The sequence below is a fragment of the Scyliorhinus canicula genome, chromosome 1 (genome assembly GCF_902713615.1).
Source record: "Scyliorhinus canicula chromosome 1, sScyCan1.1, whole genome shotgun sequence".
NCBI classification, from domain to species: Eukaryota; Metazoa; Chordata; class Chondrichthyes; order Carcharhiniformes; family Scyliorhinidae; genus Scyliorhinus; species Scyliorhinus canicula.
Genome location: NC_052146.1, coordinates 41898236 through 41916047, shown reverse-complemented (window position 1 = coordinate 41916047; position 17812 = coordinate 41898236). Strand labels below are relative to the sequence as shown.

At 48.9% G+C, this 17812-nt stretch overlaps 1 protein-coding gene across 11 annotated transcripts in view; it reads left to right on the top strand.

The window, feature by feature from the left end:
- Window positions 1-10889, top strand: part of rhof (ras homolog family member F) — an 85324-nt gene extending 74435 nt beyond the window's left edge. For 9 of the 11 annotated variants that reach the window (XM_038789626.1, XM_038789665.1, XM_038789682.1 and 6 more), the window contains one exon: window positions 9391-10885. In XM_038789626.1, coding sequence (XP_038645554.1) covers window positions 9391-9561 — 171 coding nt within the window. In that variant the 3' untranslated portion in view covers window positions 9562-10885. Of the gene's footprint in view, window positions 1-9390 lie in introns of all 11 variants that reach the window. The other 2 variants (XR_005459775.1, XM_038789691.1) reach the window with 2 other exon arrangements.
- Window positions 10890-17812: the final 6923 nt, after the last annotated feature.

Here is a 17812-nt window from a genome sequence, read left to right as displayed (position 1 = left end):
GAAGGCTCCCTGAGGAGAGTGAGACCAACCTTATGGTCGGTACTCGGAGAGGGGCGACAAAAAAAGCGGCAGCAGCTCCCCAAAAAAAGCGGGGGAAGAGGACCAAAATGGCGGCCGGTGGCGCACTAGAAGATTGGAGAAAATGGGCGGAGGAGCAGCAGGCCGCTCTCCTCCGGTGTTTTACGGAGCTGAAAGTGGAACTCTTAGAGTCCATGAACGCGACGACCACAAGGCTGATGGGGGCCCAGGCGACCCAAGAGGCGTCGATAAGAGAGCTGCAGCAGGAGATGGCGGTGAGGGAGGAGGAAGCCACGGTCCTCGTGGGAAAGGTGGAGGTGCACGAGGCACTCCACCTGAAATGGCAGAGCCGCTTTGAGGAGCTGGACACGCGAATGAGGCGGAAGAACTTGAGGATCCTGGGCCTAGCAGAAGGCCTGGAGGGGCCTGATCTCCCGAAATATGTAGCGGAGATGTTGAGCTCCCTGATGGGAGAGGGGGCCGGTCCATCGCCCCTGGAGCTGGAAGAAGCATATCGGGTCATGGCTAGGCGGCCTAGGGCAAACGAGCCCCCGAGGGCGGTGCTGGTGCGGTTCCAGCGTTTCTGCGATCGGGAGAAAGTGCTGAGGTGGGCCAAGAGGGAGAAAAGCAGCAAATGGGAGAATTCGACGGTGCGGATATATCAGGACTGGAGTGCGGAGGTGGCAAAGCGGCGGGCCCGGTTTAACCGAACGAAGGCGGTGCTGCACGCAAAAAGGATCAAGTTTGGAATGCTGCAGCCAGCGCGCTTGTGGGTCACCTACAAGGACCAGCACCATTACTTTGAGACCCCAGAGGAGGCATGGACTTTTGTTCGGGAGGAAAAGCTGGACCTGAACTAGAACTTGGGAACGCCGGCGGTCGAGGCCGCCCGAGTACCCTGGACTGATCAAGTGGCCCATGTCTTTCTTAGGCCAGGTCGGAACTTGGTTAAAGTTGATGGATCGTTTGGTTTCTTTGAAACTTGTGTTATGGGGGGTTTCTTTGTTCCTTCTTGTGTGTCTCTTCCCGTTGCCAACTTCCCTAAATTATTGTTGTTGTAGGGGGGGCTTTTTTACTGTTTTTTGATCTGTTCTTTAAGGGTTATGGTTACTGTTGGTTAAGTACGTTATTATTGGGTAGTTATTTAGTTATTTAGTTATGCAGGCATAGTTATGTATTTATGTATTTATTTGCGATTTGTTATTTATATTGTTAAGTTGGGGAGGCGGGACGGGGGGGGAGCAAGTGGGTTATGCGTGTTTTCTTTTTCTCTTTTTTCTTCCTCTCGTTTTAAGGGGGCTTTGTTATCGGTGTGGATGGAGACGGGGGTGGAATTGAAGATGGCGGGGTAGGGTGTGGCCGGGCGAAAGCGCGGGCTCTCCCCTGTTTCCCGCGCGCGGGACGGAGGAAGGGGGAGGACAGAAGAGTGGGGTGTGGCCAGCAATGGCGGCTTTTCCCGCGCTGAAGCGGGGTCAGAGAGGGATGGTAAGGGGGGGGGGAGGCCCCTCCCCCCCCACATCGGGAGGAGTCGGAGTGTGGCAGGGGCAGCCGGGTCAGCGAATACCAGCTGACTCTCGGGAGTACGATGGTGGATACACCGCGGCTAGGAGGGGTCCTAGCCGGGGGGGGGGGGGGGGGGGGGGTTAGGGGGGGATACCGGGTTGCTGCTGGAAAGGCTGAGGACGGGAAGGGAAGAACGGGAGGAGAGAGGGGGGGGGGGCCATCGCCATGGGGAACGGGTCAGAAGGGGAGGGTCGACCCGGGGCGAACAGGGGACAGAACATGGCTAATAGACAGGGGAAAGGGACGGGTCGCTCCGCGACCCGGTTGATTACTTGGAATGTGAGGGGGCTGAACGGACCGGTCAAGAGATCAAGGGTTTTTTCACACCTAAAGGGACTGCAGGCGGATGTGGCAATGTTGCAGGAGACTCACTTGAGAGTAGTAGACCAGGTGCGCCTGAGAAGGGGGTGGGTGGGACAGGTGTTCCACTCAGGCTTGGACGCAAAGAACCGGGGGGGTGGCGATTTTGGTGGGAAAGAGGGTGTCGTTCGTGGCGGCGCAGGTGGTAGCAGATAAGGAGGGTAGGTACGTGATGGTGAAGGGTAGGCTGCAGGGAGAGAATGTGGTGCTGGTAAATGTATATGCCCCGAATTGGGATGACGCGGGTTTTATGAGGCGCCTGTTGGGCCTCATTCCGGGTCTGGAGGCAGGAGGCCTGATCATGGGGGGGGACTTCAACACAGTGCTCGACCCTGGGCTGGACAGATCGAGTTCCAGGACGAATAGGAGGCCGGCAGCGGCGGAGGTACTAAGGGGGTTCATGGAGCAGATGGGGGGGGTAGACCCTTGGAGATTTGGCAGGCCAAGGGCGAGGGAGTATTCTTTTTTCTCCCACGTCCACAGGGTGTACTCCAGAATAGACTTTTTTGTACTGAGCAGGGGGCTGATTTCGAGAGTGCAGGACACGGAGTACTCGGCCATTGCGATTTCGGACCATGCACCACACTGGGTAGAGGTAGAACTGGGGGAAGCACGGGACCAGCGCCCGCTGTGGCGCCTGGACGTGGGGCTGCTGGCGGACGATGAGGTGTGCGGAAGGGTCCGGAAGGGCATTGAGAGATATCTGGGCACGAACGACACGGGCGAGGTGAAGGTGGGGGTAGTCTGGGAGGCCCTGAAAGCAGTGATCAGAGGAGAGCTGATCTCCATAAGGGCACACAGAGACAGGAAGGAGAGGCAGGAGAGGGAGAGACTGGTGGGGGAACTTATAGAAGTGGACAGGAGATATGCGGAGACACCAGAGGAGGGGCTGTTGAGGGAGCGGCGCAGTTTACAGGCCCAGTTTGACCTACTGACCACTAGGAAGGCGGAGACGCAATGGAGAAGGGCACAGGGTGCGGTCTATGAGTACGGGGAAAAGGCGAGCAGGATGCTAGCACACCAGCTGCGCAAGCGAGATGCAGCCAGAGAGATTGGGGGAGTGAGAGAGAAGGGAGGGAACGTAGTGCAGAAGGGGCAAGAGGTGAACGGGGTCTTCAGGGATTTCTACTGGGAATTGTACCGGTCTGAGCCGCCCAGGAGGAGGGGGGGAATGGAGAACTTCCTCGATAGATTGAGGTTCCCAAAGGTCCAGGAGGAACGGGTGGAGGGGCTGGGGGCGCCGATAGAGCTGCAGGAACTAGTTAAAGGGATAGGCCAGATGCAGGCGGGGAAGGCGCCGGGGCCGGATGGGTTCCCGGTGGAATTTTATAAGAAGTATGTGGACTTGGTGGGTCCAGTGCTGGTGCGAGCCTTCAATGAGGCGCGAGAGGGGGGGGCTCTGCCCCCGACAATGTCACAGGCCCTGATCTCCTTGATCCTGAAGCGGGACAAAGACCCTGTACAGTGCGGGTCCTATAGGCCTATCTCCCTCTTGAATGTAGATGCCAAACTGTTGGCAAAGGTCCTGGCAACCAGAATAGAGGATTGTGTGCCAGGGGTAATCCATGAGGACCAGACGGGTTTCGTAAAGGGACGACAACTTAATACAAATGTCCGGAGGCTGTTGAATGTAATTATGATGCCAGCAGTGGAGGGGGAGGCTGAGATAGTGGTAGCACTGGATGCGGAGAAGGCATTCGATAGGGTGGAGTGGGAATACCTGTGGGAGACGCTGGAACGGTTTGGGTTTGGGGAGGGATTTATCAAGTGGGTGAAGCTGCTGTATTCGGCCCCGATGGCGAGTGTGGTTACAAACGGGAGGAGGTCGGAGTATTTTGGGCTCCATCGAGGTACCAGGCAGGGATGCCCCCTATCCCCCTTACTATTTGCATTAGCGATCGAACCGTTGGCGATGGCACTGAGGGGTTCAGGGGGTTGGAGAGGACTGACAAGGGGAGGGGAGGAGCATCGGGTATCACTCTATGCGGATGATTTGTTGTTGTATGTGGCGGATCCGGAAGGGGGAATGCCGGAGGTAATGGAAATACTAGCGGAGTTTGGGGACTTTTCGGGATATAAATTAAATGTGGGTAAAAGTGAGGTCTTTGTGATACACCCGGGAGATCAGGGGGAGGGAATTGGGCGGCTCCCCTTTAGGAGAGCAGTAAAGAGCTTCAGGTACTTGGGGGTGCAGGTGGCAAGGAACTGGGGGACCCTCCACAAGCTGAACTTTTCAAGGCTGGTGGAGCAGATGGAGGAGGAGTTCAAGAGGTGGGACATGGTACCGCTGTCGCTAGCAGGGAGGGTGCAGTCAGTCAAAATGACGGTCCTCCCGAGGTTCTTGTTTCTGTTCCAGTGCTTGCCCATCTTCCTCCCCAGGGCCTTCTTCAAGAAGGTAACTAGCAGCATTATGGGCTATGTGTGGGCGCATGGCACCCCTAGAGTGAGAAGGATTTTCTTGGAACGGAGTAGGGACAGTGGAGGATTAGCGCTACCCAATCTTTCCGGATACTACTGGGCGGCGAACGCATCGATGGTGCGCAAGTGGGTGATGGAGGGGGAGGGGGCAGCTTGGAAACGTATGGAGAGGGCGTCCTGCGGCAATACAAGCCTGGGGGCGCTAGTAACGGCACCATGGCCGCTCCCCCCCACAAGGTATACCACGAGTCCGGTAGTGGCGGCCACCCTTAAAATCTGGGGGCAGTGGAGGCGACACAGGGGGGAAGTGGGGGGTCTGATGGCGGCGCCACTGAGAGGGAACCACAGATTTGTCCCGGGGAACACTGGCGGGGGATTCCAGAGCTGGCACAGGGCGGGCATCAGGCAACTGAGGGACATGTTCATAGAGGGGAGGTTTGCGAGCCTGGGAGAGCTGGAGGAGAGGTTTGAGCTCCCCCCGGGGAACACGTTTAGATACCTGCAGGTGAAGGCATTTGCCAGACGACAGGTGGAAGGATTCCCCTTGCTTCCCGATGGAGGGGCGAGTGATAGGGTGCTGTCAGGGGCCTGGGTCGGAGAAGGGAAGGTCTCGGACATCTACAAAATAATGCAGGAGGTGGAGGAGGTACCGATAGAGGAGCTGAAAGACAAGTGGGAAGCGGAGCTGGGAGAACAGATAGAAGATGGGACATGGGCGGATGCCCTAGAGAGGGTCAATTCGTCGTCGTCGTGCGCAAGGTTGGGCCTCATCCAATTTAAGGTGCTGCACAGAGCCCATATGACGGGGACTAGGATGAGTCGGTTCTTCGGGGGGGAGGACAGGTGTGTTAGGTGTTCGGGAAGCCCTGCGAACCATGTACATATGTTCTGGATGTGTCCGGCACTGGAAGAGTTCTGGGAGGGGGTGGCGGGAACGGTATCGAGAGTGGTGGGAACCAGGGTCAAACCAGGGTGGGGGCTAGCGATTTTTGGGGTTGGGGTGGAGCCAGGAGTACAGGAGGCAAGGGAGGCCGGAATATTGGCCTTTGCGTCCTTGGTAGCTCGGAGAAGGATCTTGATTCAGTGGAGGGACACAAGGCCACCAAGCGTTAACACCTGGTTAAACGACATGGCAAGCTTCATCCAATTGGAAAGAATCAAATTCGCCCTGAGAGGGTCGGTACAGGGGTTCTTCCGGCGGTGGCAGCCCTTCCTTGACTTTCTGGATCAGAGATAGGAACCGGAGGCCGGAACAGCAGCAACCCGGGGAGAAAAGGGGGGGGGGGGGGGGGGGAAGGGAGGGGGGGGGGGGGGATAGCAACGAAGGGAGCACGTCAGCGGGGGGCCGCGGGCAATGACTGCCCGAGGCCATCGGCAGAAAGGGAAAAACGGTTTGGTTGCTAGACTGATAGCGCGGGGGGGGGGGGGGGGGGGGGGGAGGGAGGGTGGGGGGGTTGCGCGCGGGGGAGGGCGTGGGGAGGTTTTTCCAGGGGGGACTTGTGGTGTTATAATTTAAAATGTAATAGGGGTAAATGTTTGTATCGAAAAATTTCAATAAAAATTATTTTAAAAAAAAAACTTTACACTTGTGGTGATGTCACAATATCCTATCGCCATTGTTGCAGCAGTTTTATTTTGTCCTGATGATTGATTTTATTTATTTTATAAATTTTACGGAGAGATAAAGCCGAAGGGAATCTGCTAATCCCAGGCGAGTAACACAAGACCTCACTGATACTGGCTGATGTGCAGTTGGAACGATATTCATTCCTAGTCTGTGCTGATCTAAGCGGCAACAACAACTTAAATTTATAAAGCACCTTTAATGTAACCTATTGCTCCTGGGTGCTTGACAGGAGCATGACGAAATAAAGCACGATACCCAGCCACATCAGGTGACATTAGGTCAGGGGGAAGTTTGGTCAAAGAGGTGGGTTATTAAGGGGTGAGGCCGTTTGGCAGAGAGGTGTATGGGAATGGAATTCCAGAGCTTCGCATTGAAGCAACTGAAAGCTCGGCCACTGATTGTGGGACAATTAAAATCAGGGATGCACAAGGTTCCTGAATTAGAGGTGTGCAGATATCTCCGAGGAGATTACACATTTGGAGGGGAAAAGCCATGGAGGGATTTGAAAACAAGGATGAGAATTGTCAAGTCAAATCATTGACTGGATAGACAAAGAACAACACAGCACAGGAACAGGCCCTTCGGCCCTCACAGCATTCACCGATCACGTGTCCTATCTAGACCAACCGCCTGTATCCTTCTCTATACTCTGTTCATGTGTCTATCCAGATAAGTCTTCAAGGTCGCTAATGTATCTGCCTCAACCACCTCACTTGGCAGTGCATTCCAGGCCACCAGCACCTTCTGTGTAAAAAGATCTAATCTTTTGCACCAGCCTTCCATGACCTTGTCAAATGGTTTACTAAAGTCCATGTCCACAACATCCACAGCCCTTTCGTCGTCAATCATTTTTGTCACCTCCTCAAAAAAACTCAATTAAGTTAGTGAGACATGACCACCCTCGTACAAAACCATGCTGTCTGTCGCTAATAAGACCATTCACTTCCATATGTGCATAGATCTGAGAATCTTTTCCAACAATTTCACTATCACTGACGTCAAGCTCACTGGCCTACAATTACTTGGATCATTTTTGCCACCCTTCTTAAATAAATAATGGGACAACATTGGCTATCATTCAATCCTCTGGGATCTTACCTGTGGCCAACGAGGAAACAAAGATTTCTGTCAGGGGCCCAGCAATTTCATTTCTTGTTTCCCTCAGTAATCTTTTTACATAGAACATAGAATTTACAGTGCAGAAGGAGGCCATTTGGCCCATCGAGTCTGCACCGGCTCCTGGAAAGAGCACCCTACCCAAGGTTAACACCTCCACCCCTATCCCCATAACCCAGTAACCCCACCCAACACTTAAGGGCAATTTTGGACACCAAGGGCAATTTATCATGGGCAATCCACCTAACCTGCACATCTTTGGACTGTGGGAGGAAACCGGAGCACCCGGGAGGAAACCCACGCACACACGGGGAGGATGTGCAGACTCCGCACAGACAGTGACCCAAGCCGGAATCGAACCTGGGACCCTGGAGCTGTGAAGCCATTGTGCTATCCACAATGCTACCGTGCTGCCCTTAGTCAACAGGTATAATAAGGACAAGGACATAATGCCAAGGACATTTCGTGACCCTTTTTGCCCTCTAACACCCTGTTTGAGCTCTTTTCTACTTTCCCCGTATTCTTCAAGTGCTTCATTTATTTTTAGTTGCCTAGACCTCACGTGTGCATCCTTTTTCTTTTTGAGTAGCCTCGCAATTTCCCTAGTCATCCATGGTTCCTGACTCCTACCTCTCGGTCTTTCCTTTTCATCGGCACATCCTCGCCCTTGTGAGCTGCTCCTTATACACAATCTTCAACTGTCTCAGTCCAACCTCACGCACAAGGTTGAGGCGTTCACCCTCCAGAGCACCTCACATCACAGACCGTCTTCCACAACCTCCCACAACTTCTCCTCCTAATAAATATTAATCCCCTCCAAAGAACCCCATCCTCCCCCAAAATCCTCCCGTAGATTGCCGACACCATCCCCCTCTTCATTCCCCCTGCTATCAATACCTCTTCCAACAACGAGGGGGCCGTGCTATCGGTAAGCTCTGAACTTCCTTCCAAGCAATGTCCTGGAACTGCAGGTACCTAACCCCTTCTCCTCTCTTCCCCCCCCCCCCCCCCCCCCCCCGCCCCCAAACACACTTCCTGGACTGACCCCCCACACTGTCCTGAAACCCCCCCCCCCACATCCTGGACTGATCCCTCACCACCCGATTGACCCCCACCCCGCCCTGAACTGCTCCCCCCACTAACCGCCCACTTCCTGGAGTGAGCCCTCACCCCCCGACTGACACCCCCCCCATCCCACCCTCAACCGCTCCCCTCCCGTTCCCGACCCTCCCCCCTTCCTGGACTGACCCACTCCCTCCTGGTCTGACCCCTCTAAAATGACCCCTGCTCCCTGTGTGATTTACCCTTCCCCCGCCCTCCCAATCTGACCCCATCATCCTGGACTGACCCCCCAGTGCAGTCCAACCCCATCCCGCCCCCCTCCCAGACTGGATCACACCCTCCGGTTTGACCCCCCCACCCACCCACCCACCCACCCCTATCCTGCCCCGCTGATCCAAACCCTTCCGATACGACCCCCTCATCCTGGACTCACCCTGTCACCTGGGGAGGGGGGGGGGAAAGAGAAATAGTATCTATGTGTGTCTGTGGGGTGACATTGCCCATGGGTGGGGGATGTGGAGTCACCCTTTCAAAATGGCGGCCCGATCTCTGAGTTCAGCTCCCCTGTGCAAAACAAAATTCTAAGTGTGGGCTAAATGACGGCTCGCCAGCTGATTTGCCGTGACCGCGCTCACCAGCTCCCCGCTAACACAGTCGAGCAGCACTTGCTCATCCAACCCCAGCCAGCTCACAATAATGGCACCGAGGAGACTGGCCCCAAGTTTCAGGGATGTTGACCTGGGCAGGCACCTGGACACGGTGGAGGCCAGGAGGAATGTGCTGTTCCCCCGAGGGCCCCGGAGTGCCAGCCACAAGGCAGCCAGCGCTGGGATGAGATAACCTTTAGAAAATGTCGTTATTAGAACCTTTCGTAGCCATAGGATATCCTGAAGTGTTTCATAGCAAAGTCAATAGTTAAGCATGGTCACTGTTGGAATCTAAGGGAATATGGGAGCCAATTTATACAATGCAAGGTCCCACCAGCAGCAGCGATAAATGTGATAACCTGTTTTAGCGATGGTGAGTGAGGAATAAATATTGTCCAGAATGTGATGCTGGTTGAGGGTTACCTAGTTATAGAACTGCATGGAGAAAACTAAAGATGAAAAATTAGACCATCTGCAACCAAGATGAATGGCAGCAAAGCTCACTGAGAGTGTTGGAAGGGAACAGAAAGAAATAAGAAAAAAAAAGTTTTCAGATGGTCTAATTTTTGTTTGTTTTAGGGTGAAGAGGCTGCTCGCCAAATTAACGCCGTGATGTACTTGGAATGCTCAGCAAAATTCCGTGAGAACATAGAGGACATCTTCAAAGAAGCATCAAGTGCAGCTTTAAATGCCATAAAGAAGAAAAAGAGCAAAAGGAGAAGAAAGCAGAAGCAGTGTTTGCTTCTTTGACATTTGTTACCTATAGATGTTAACGGACATCAATGTGCCAAACTGTGACGCCATATTATAAATTCGTTAAACCTTTCATAATGCCATGTAATTGCAATGCATTCTCAGTGAATTCCTTTTTTCACATCTATGGGTAAATTATTGAACAGCATTGCAGGATTCTTCGAGGTAGAGATGCATTGCTACAGTACAATAACATAAATAATCAGAGATGCATGAAGACTGTAGTCCATAGAAACAGGGTGTTTCATGCATATTAAAAGTAACTCAACAAAGAAAGAAATAATTGCAAATGCTGACCATTTGAAACAAAAAATAAACTGAGAAAGCCTGCTAGCATCTATCAAGGGCGAACACGGGACAGTTTAAGAAGGGCCCTGGTTGAAATGTTGCCTTGATTTTATGCTTACTACCCTGTTGTGTATTTCCAGCAATATTTGTTCTTTTTCAAAAACCGTCCTTATGCTTTTGTCACTCGACATCACTTTAACCACCACTGCTGCTACAGGGTGTTGGATTTAGTGCATCTTATTTTTAAAAATGTTTTTTAAAAATAAGTTAACATTGAATGTTAAAAACTAAAAATAATTTTCAATTTTCAACCTTGCTGGTCAGTGAAAAGTGAGAATAGTGTACCGGGTCACTACAAACAAACAGCAACTTAATGGCACTAAAGCACTTTTAAAAAATAACTTTTTCCAGCTTTTTACCTTCCCTCCTGAAAGCATTGACTTATGTGAGGGCTATGGTTCCCTCAATGCCTATGGCCTTCTGTAACCATTCCTAAATTCTGTTAAATGCCAAGACCTTAAATAACAGCAGACCTTTCAACAGTGGAGACACGAGTGAGCCCTGCCCTCATTTCAATTTCCAGCTGTAGGCGTGGTGGAATGTACTGCCAGCAGAGGTGGGGGAAGTCAGTCATTAGGGACATTTAAGCGACTCATAGACAGCAGTAAATTGAAGGGGTGTAGGTTAGGTTGATCTTAGGTTAGGATAAATGGTCGGCACAACATTGTGGGCTGAAGGGCTGTACTGTTCTATGTTCTATCTTCCCCTGCATGACACTGGGATAGCAATTGCAATACCTCCTACCAGTGCCCTAGCTGAGAATAGTTCATTCAGCACCAAATGGAAAATAAACCTTATGGTTTGCATTACTCATCCACGCAGTGCCTTTAAAAACTGACCCATTAGGAAAGTTGCTGATGCACTTTTTAAAGAAAAGTACACATACAGGAATAAGTGTTAAATGCATTTTGTTTAACAGTCACAATTCTTACTGTGCTGCCTAGCTCAGAGAAATAAATAAACACAAGAATTCTCTAGGTGTCAGAGTGAGATAAATTATGCTTGGTTTTTGTTTCCCTGAAGGTCAAACTAACTTGTGTTGGGAAACAGACTACTGGTTTTATTTTCCCCATGTTCTCAGGGAAAATCAATTCAATATATTTAGCTCCTAGCATCTTTTCATATTTTTAAACTTCATAATTATTGAGTAATTGTGCAACAACCATTAAGCAAGAGGCCCAAAGCGAGGAGCTTCATAAATAAGGGATAAATAAAAACTGTTCCCCTACATTGGCTCACAACAGCTGAATTACCAGAAAGCACCGTCAGGAACAGATGTCTGCAGCTGTCAGCCTATTCTTGCAGCCATAATCCAAGGTGGCTTGTCCAGCATGAAATGAAATGAAATGAAAATGAATGAAATGAAATGAAAATCGCATATTGTCACGAGTAGGCTTCAATGAAGTTACTGTGAAAAGCCCCTAGTCGCCACATTCCGGCGCCTGTCCGGGGAGGCTGGTACGGGAATTGAACCGTGCTGCTGGCCTGCCTTGGTCTGCTTTAGAAGCCAGCGATTTAGCCCAGTGAGCTAAACCAGCCCCTATGAGCCAAAGATAGAAGATGGCACTGCCTTTGCTTTGATAACTGTATGAAGTCATTATATATCCAGTAGGATAAAAGGTCAATTTTCTCTTGCATGTTAACACCAATGCTTCAGAATTTTGCTCTAGATCAGTGGTTCTCAACCGGGGTAACATTACTGGGGGTCCACACAAAAAAAATACTGAATTGGGGGTCCACGGTGATATTTTAGTGGTCCATAGAGCAATTCTACTTCAGAACAATTGTTATTACTGAGAATCAAGTAGAAGAAAAAAATGTTTGTTTTCATGATGAATATTCACCTTTCTCTCTCTCTCTCTCGCACTGACATAGGTCAAAGAGAGATTATAATCTATCCAATTTACCTTGAGGGCTGAAGGGGCTCAGAACCAAAAAGGTGCATTTGCTGTGTTTATTTTTGTGGTACTGTATTCTGAGAAAAAAAAATCCATACCGGTTGATGACAAATGGGTTTATTGTGCTTTAATGACAGTTGTTGTTGAAGATTGCCCGGGCTATTGTCCCCTAGGAACAGCCCGGAGGACCTTTAATGACAGAAGCAGTTTATTAAATACCCACGGTTGACCTGACGCTTATGCCACGTTTCTCCTTGACAAGTTTAATGAATGATTTAACACAGTAATCACTAGAAACTGTGTATATTTGATATGAATTGGTTATTTTTTTTAGAGTAATTTAATTCAATTTAGTCAGTAAAAAGTTTTTTTCATTACTTTTCATATTAGAATAAGTTTGGCAACGTACGAAAATACCGCTAATCCATTTCCAACCCTCACGGTAAGGTAGATGGACTTTAGGATTAGTTTACCACGTATAAGAAGCTTTTTTTTCTGTGGAATGGCTATGGGGGTCCACAAAAAAAAATTAAGAGGAAAAGGGGTCCATGGGTTAAAAAAGGTTGAGAACTCCTGCTCTAGATAAACCTAGAATAATTTTACTGCATGAAAATTGGGTAAAATGTAAAATAAATTGCTCATTCGCCATCACCTGTTTCAAATTTGCAGATTTCATTCCCAATGTATTTTATACAGATGGCTTTGCCTCTCCCAAATGAATTTTGTTTGAGTTTCTGTCAATGTGACGAGGATGAAAATCAGCTGTCTGTAGTTTGAATCTTCGCCGATTTTTTTAGTTGTTGAAATTCAAACTTAATTTTAAACAATTGGATTTCCTACTTTCATCTTCTGTTACCAATTGTTCTATAAACTTTTATTTAATTTACCCGCTGAGTAGAGGCGGGCAGCCAATTAGGGAGTGATTTAGAGGCCTCATTTGCGTTCGCCAACAGTGGAGCAGTCCCCAGCTCTACTTGGGAGGTTGCAAGCTCTATGGGCTCAGCTTCTCTGCAGCAAGCTGGGTAGCATCAGAGCTGGAGACTCCGTCCTTCAAAGAAGGGGCAGCAAAGGCTGCACTCCGACCCATGGGTCAGCTGGTTTAGCCCCTTTGAATTTGTAGTTTAAATTTATACCTCTGAGAGGTGCCTCAGCAGCATCCACCTCACACAAAGGGACTATGGAAGCTCTTGAGCTATGTGGCCTCTGATTGGGCCAGCAGCATCAATAACCCGACTGCTGTCCATGAAAGGGAAATAAGCATGGATATGGTCAATTAGGAGATTACCTCCGAGAAAATAACTCGACTGGTTTCGTTCCCACAAGCATGGGCTCGGGACCCAGATTTGGTTCCGATGTCAAGTTCCAAAGCCCGTTCCCGGGGCGTTTATGGGTTGTAACCTGTTTTGATATATGTCTGTAATAAAATACATTTTTTTTAAAGTTCCAAAGCCTGTGGGGAAATCCTGCCCTACGGATGGAAGTTTCTCCAAGTGTCCTAGTTCTGCATTGATTGTACTTAATTGTCAATCTCACTTGGAGAGATCATAAGTGTGACACCGGTAAATCTTTAAAAAAAAAAAATTTAGAGTACCCAATTATTTTTTCAAATTAAGGGGCAATTTCGCGTAGCCAACCCACCTATCCTGCACATCTTTGGGTTGTGGGGGTGAAACCCACGCAGACACAGGGAGAATGTGCAAACTCCTCACGGACAGTGACCCAGGGCCGGCATTTGAACCCGGGTCCTCAGCGCCGTAGGCAGCAATGCTAACCACTGTGCCACCGTGCCGCCCTGACACCGGTAAATCTAGAGTTGAATGTACATTGATGAATAGCAGCATGGTAACATAGTGGTCAGCACAGTTGCTTAACAGCTCCAGGATCCTAGGTTTGATTCCTGGCTGGGTTACTGTGTGGAGTCTGCACGTTCTCCCCATGTGTGCGTGGGTTTCCTCCGAGTGCTCCGGTTTCCTCCCACAGTCCAAAGATGTGCAGGTTAGGTGGATTGGCCTGCTAAATTGCCCTTTGTGTCCAAAAAGGTTAAGTGGGGGTTACTGGGTTACGGGGATAGGGTAGATACGTGCGCTTGAGTAGGGTGCTCTTTGTAAGGGCCAGTGCAGACTCGATGGGCTAAAGAGCCTCCTTCTGCACTGTAAATTCTAAGATTCTATGAATAGTCTAAGCTAGGATTTTGAGTACTGACAATCTAGCAGTTAGTCCAAGGAACTCTGTTCTATTATCTGTCCCATTTACTTTTTGTTTTGGTGGTCCAGAGATTTGGAGAGAACTGTTTTGAATACCTTTGCCTTCTTTAAACATCATTTATACATTATCAAAAACTTGAGATAGATGCAAATAATTGAACAGATTCAAATTCCCAGATGGCCTGAGACGCCGTGGTAGACACCTATATAGACCACAAAGACATTCTTCCACTAACTGACTGTGATTCAAATGAAAAGTATTCATTCCCCAGTACTGCCATTTATTATCTTGACTAACTAGACTTATTTTATATAGCGATGTCTTGTAAAAGTTGCACATGGCTATATCTTTGTAATAATCATGTTGTCATGTCTAAAATGCCACTCATGCAGTACACAAGAACTTAATTTTAGCAACAGCATCATTAATTCATGTTGATCGTCAGCAGCATTCTAAAATGGTAGATTCATTAGCAGTTGCATTAACTGTTAGATTTAATGTATATTAATTTTGCTTTAAAATTCAATAATGGTGGAATTCTTCCAGGATACATTGCTGCCTTCACCAAGTGAGTGATATTATGCAATACATATAATTTTCATGTTATTTTCCATACCGAATTTCTTCTCCCATGTGTGTTGGAAATGCTCACTACCTCTCCCAAGGTGAAAATTATTCCTGTGATGATGAGTGGTAAACGACAATTTAATCCCAAGCCTGTCAATGTACACTAACACACACAACCAGTGACCAGGAGTTTGAGCCCTGGACATTTTTCCACTCTGTCCTGCTGTGGATTTGGTCAGGCCTACTTCACTTTTCGGGGAATATCATAGAATTCATATGGAATCATAGACTTCACAGTGCAGAAGGAGGCCATTTGGCCCATCGAGTCTGCACTGGTCCTTGAAAAGAGCACCCTACCCAAGCCCACATCTCCACCCTATCCCCCACCTCCACCCTATTCCCGTAACCCCACCTAACCTTTTTTGGAGACGAAGGGCAATTTAGCATAGCCAATCCATCTAACCGGCACATCTTTGGACTGTGGGAGGAAACCGGAGCATCCGGAGGAAACCCACGCACACACGGGGAGGATGTGCAGACTCCGCACAGACAGTCACCCAAGCCAGGAATCAAATCTGGGACCCTGGAGCTGTGAAGCGACTGTGCTAACCACTGCTACCGTGCTGCCCATGTAGTAAGCGAACACCGTGAAACACAAACTAAAGGCTCCATTCCTGTCCATACAACACCAGGAAAGTCCTTGCTGACATCGTCAAAAGATGCTGAAAATGAGAGAACGTCCACAAGGAACTCAGTAATGCACTGGCATCGAGTTGATCTTGCCTCTGCCAAACACAATCTGCCATCAGATTGAATTGCATCCAAAGGGAAACTTAATTATGTCTTTCTTTTTAAAAATAAATTTAGAGTACCCAATTATTATTTTTTTTCCAATTAAGGGTCAATTTAGCGTAACCAACCAACCTACTATTTTTAAAAAATAAATAAATTTAGAGTACCCAATTATTTTTTCCAATTAAGGGGCAATTTAGCGTGGCCAATCCACCTATCCTGCACATCTTTTGGGTTGTGGGGGTGAAACCCACGCAGAAACGGGGAGAATGTGTAAACTCCACACAGACACTGACCCAGGGCTGGGATTCGAACCCGGGTCCTCAGCGCCATAGGCAGAAATGCTAACCACTGTGCCACCATGCTGCCCTCCAATCAACCCACTCTGCACATCCAGATGGATAGTGACCTGTGGCTGGGATCGAACCCGGGTCTTAGGTGCCGTGAGGCAGCAGTGCTAATCACTGTGCCATCGTGCCACCCCTTCATTAGGTCTTTCAATCACCAGGTTTTTTCACAAATGAGTTGGACAATTTTGTATCATCATCAAATCCTTGCCCATTCAGCATTTTGCACTAATTTCTGGGCACTCTTATCCTGAGATATTAACCCGAAAAAGGTAGGTGGCACAGTGGCTAGCACTCCTGTCTCACGACGCTGAGGACCTAGGACAATCCAGGTCACTGTCTGTGTGGAATTTGCACATTCTCCCAGTGTCTGCATGGGTCTCACCCCCACAACCCAAAGATGTGCAGGGTAGGTGGATTGGCCACATTAAATTGCTCCTTAATAAAAAAAATTCAATAAAAAATATTAAACCAAAAAGCCAATAGTGCATCCTTTGGTGCTTGAGCAGGAAGACCATGCTAATTAGACACATGAAGCATCAGGCACACACCATACAAGTTTCTACATTGCTTTCCTACTGCAGCTTACCATTCCTTCTGCATCACAGCTCGGCATGGCAACTGCTCAGCCCAAGACCGTAAGAAACTAGAGGGTCGTGAACATAGCCCAGTCCATCACACAAATCCGCTTCTCATCCATTGACTCGGTTTGCACCTCCCGCAGCATAATCAAATATCCCTCCCCACCCGGGTTATTCTCTCTCCCAACCTCTTCCATCGGGCTGAAGATACAAAAGTCTGAGAATACGCAGATTCAAAAACAGCTTCTTCCCCGCTGTTTTGAATAACTCTCGCATGGACCCTATCTCTGCACATCTACTCTACTGTTGTAGCACTATCCTCTGTATTCTTCACCCTATATCTATGTATGTACGTACATTGTGTATTTATCATATGTCCTATGTTTTTCACGTATGGAGTGATCTGCCTGGACTGTATGCCGAACAATAGGGCAGCACGATAGCACAAGTGGATGGCACTGTGGCTTCACAGTGCCAGGGTCCCAGGTTCGATTCCCCGCTGGGTCACTGTATTTGTGGAGTCTGCACGTTCTCCCTGTGTCTGCGTGGGTTTCCTCCCACAGTTCAAAGATGTGCAGGTTAGGTAGATTGGCCATGCTAAATTGCCCTTAGTGTCCAAAAAGGTTCAGAGGGGTTATTGGGTTTCAGGGATAGGGTGTAAGTGAGGGCTTAAGTGGGTCGGTGCAGACTCGATGGGCCGAATGGCCTCCTTCTGCACTGTATGTTCTAATACTTTACACTGAACCTCGATACACGTGACAATAAATCGGAACCTTTTTACTACAAAATCTAATATACATGATAGAATCCAAAAAACTAGATTATGCAGAATGAGGCCATTTGGCCGATCGAGTTACACTGACCCTCAGAATATCACCCAGGCCCACTCCCCGTTATCCCATATAACCTGGACACTAAGGGGCAATTTTTAGCATGGCTAATCTACCTAAATTGTACATCTTTGGACTGTGGGAGGAAAATGGAGCACCTGGAGGAAACCCACGCAGACACGAGGAGAAAGTGCAAACTCCATACAGTCACCCAAGGCCAGAATTGAACCCGGGTCCCTGACATTATGAAGCAGCTAACCACTGTGCCACAGTACTGCCCCTAGGTGTGAGCAGTTACTGGAAGAACAGGTTTGCCATTTTCAGGATGACCTACACCACACTCTGTGAAATGATATAACTGGGTTAGGAAGTTGGCTTTCTGAACATATTCTATAGACCAGGTGTTGAGGATTGTGGCAGCAGAACATATAAACCCAGGCAGAAGGTGGTGGGGGGGGGGGGGGGGGGGGGGGAGGAGAGAGAATGTGAGCCCCCTGTGGAAACGCTGGGTAATTCATAGGAAAGATTGATGGACAGAACGGATATTCCTGTTACCTACAGCAACTTCTAGATGTACCTCCTTTCCAGATTATTCATATGGCATTTAATTTACTACTTCTGAAATATTCAAGTTATTTTACAGTAGGCAAATATTGTGTAATATTTCATGAAAATGTATC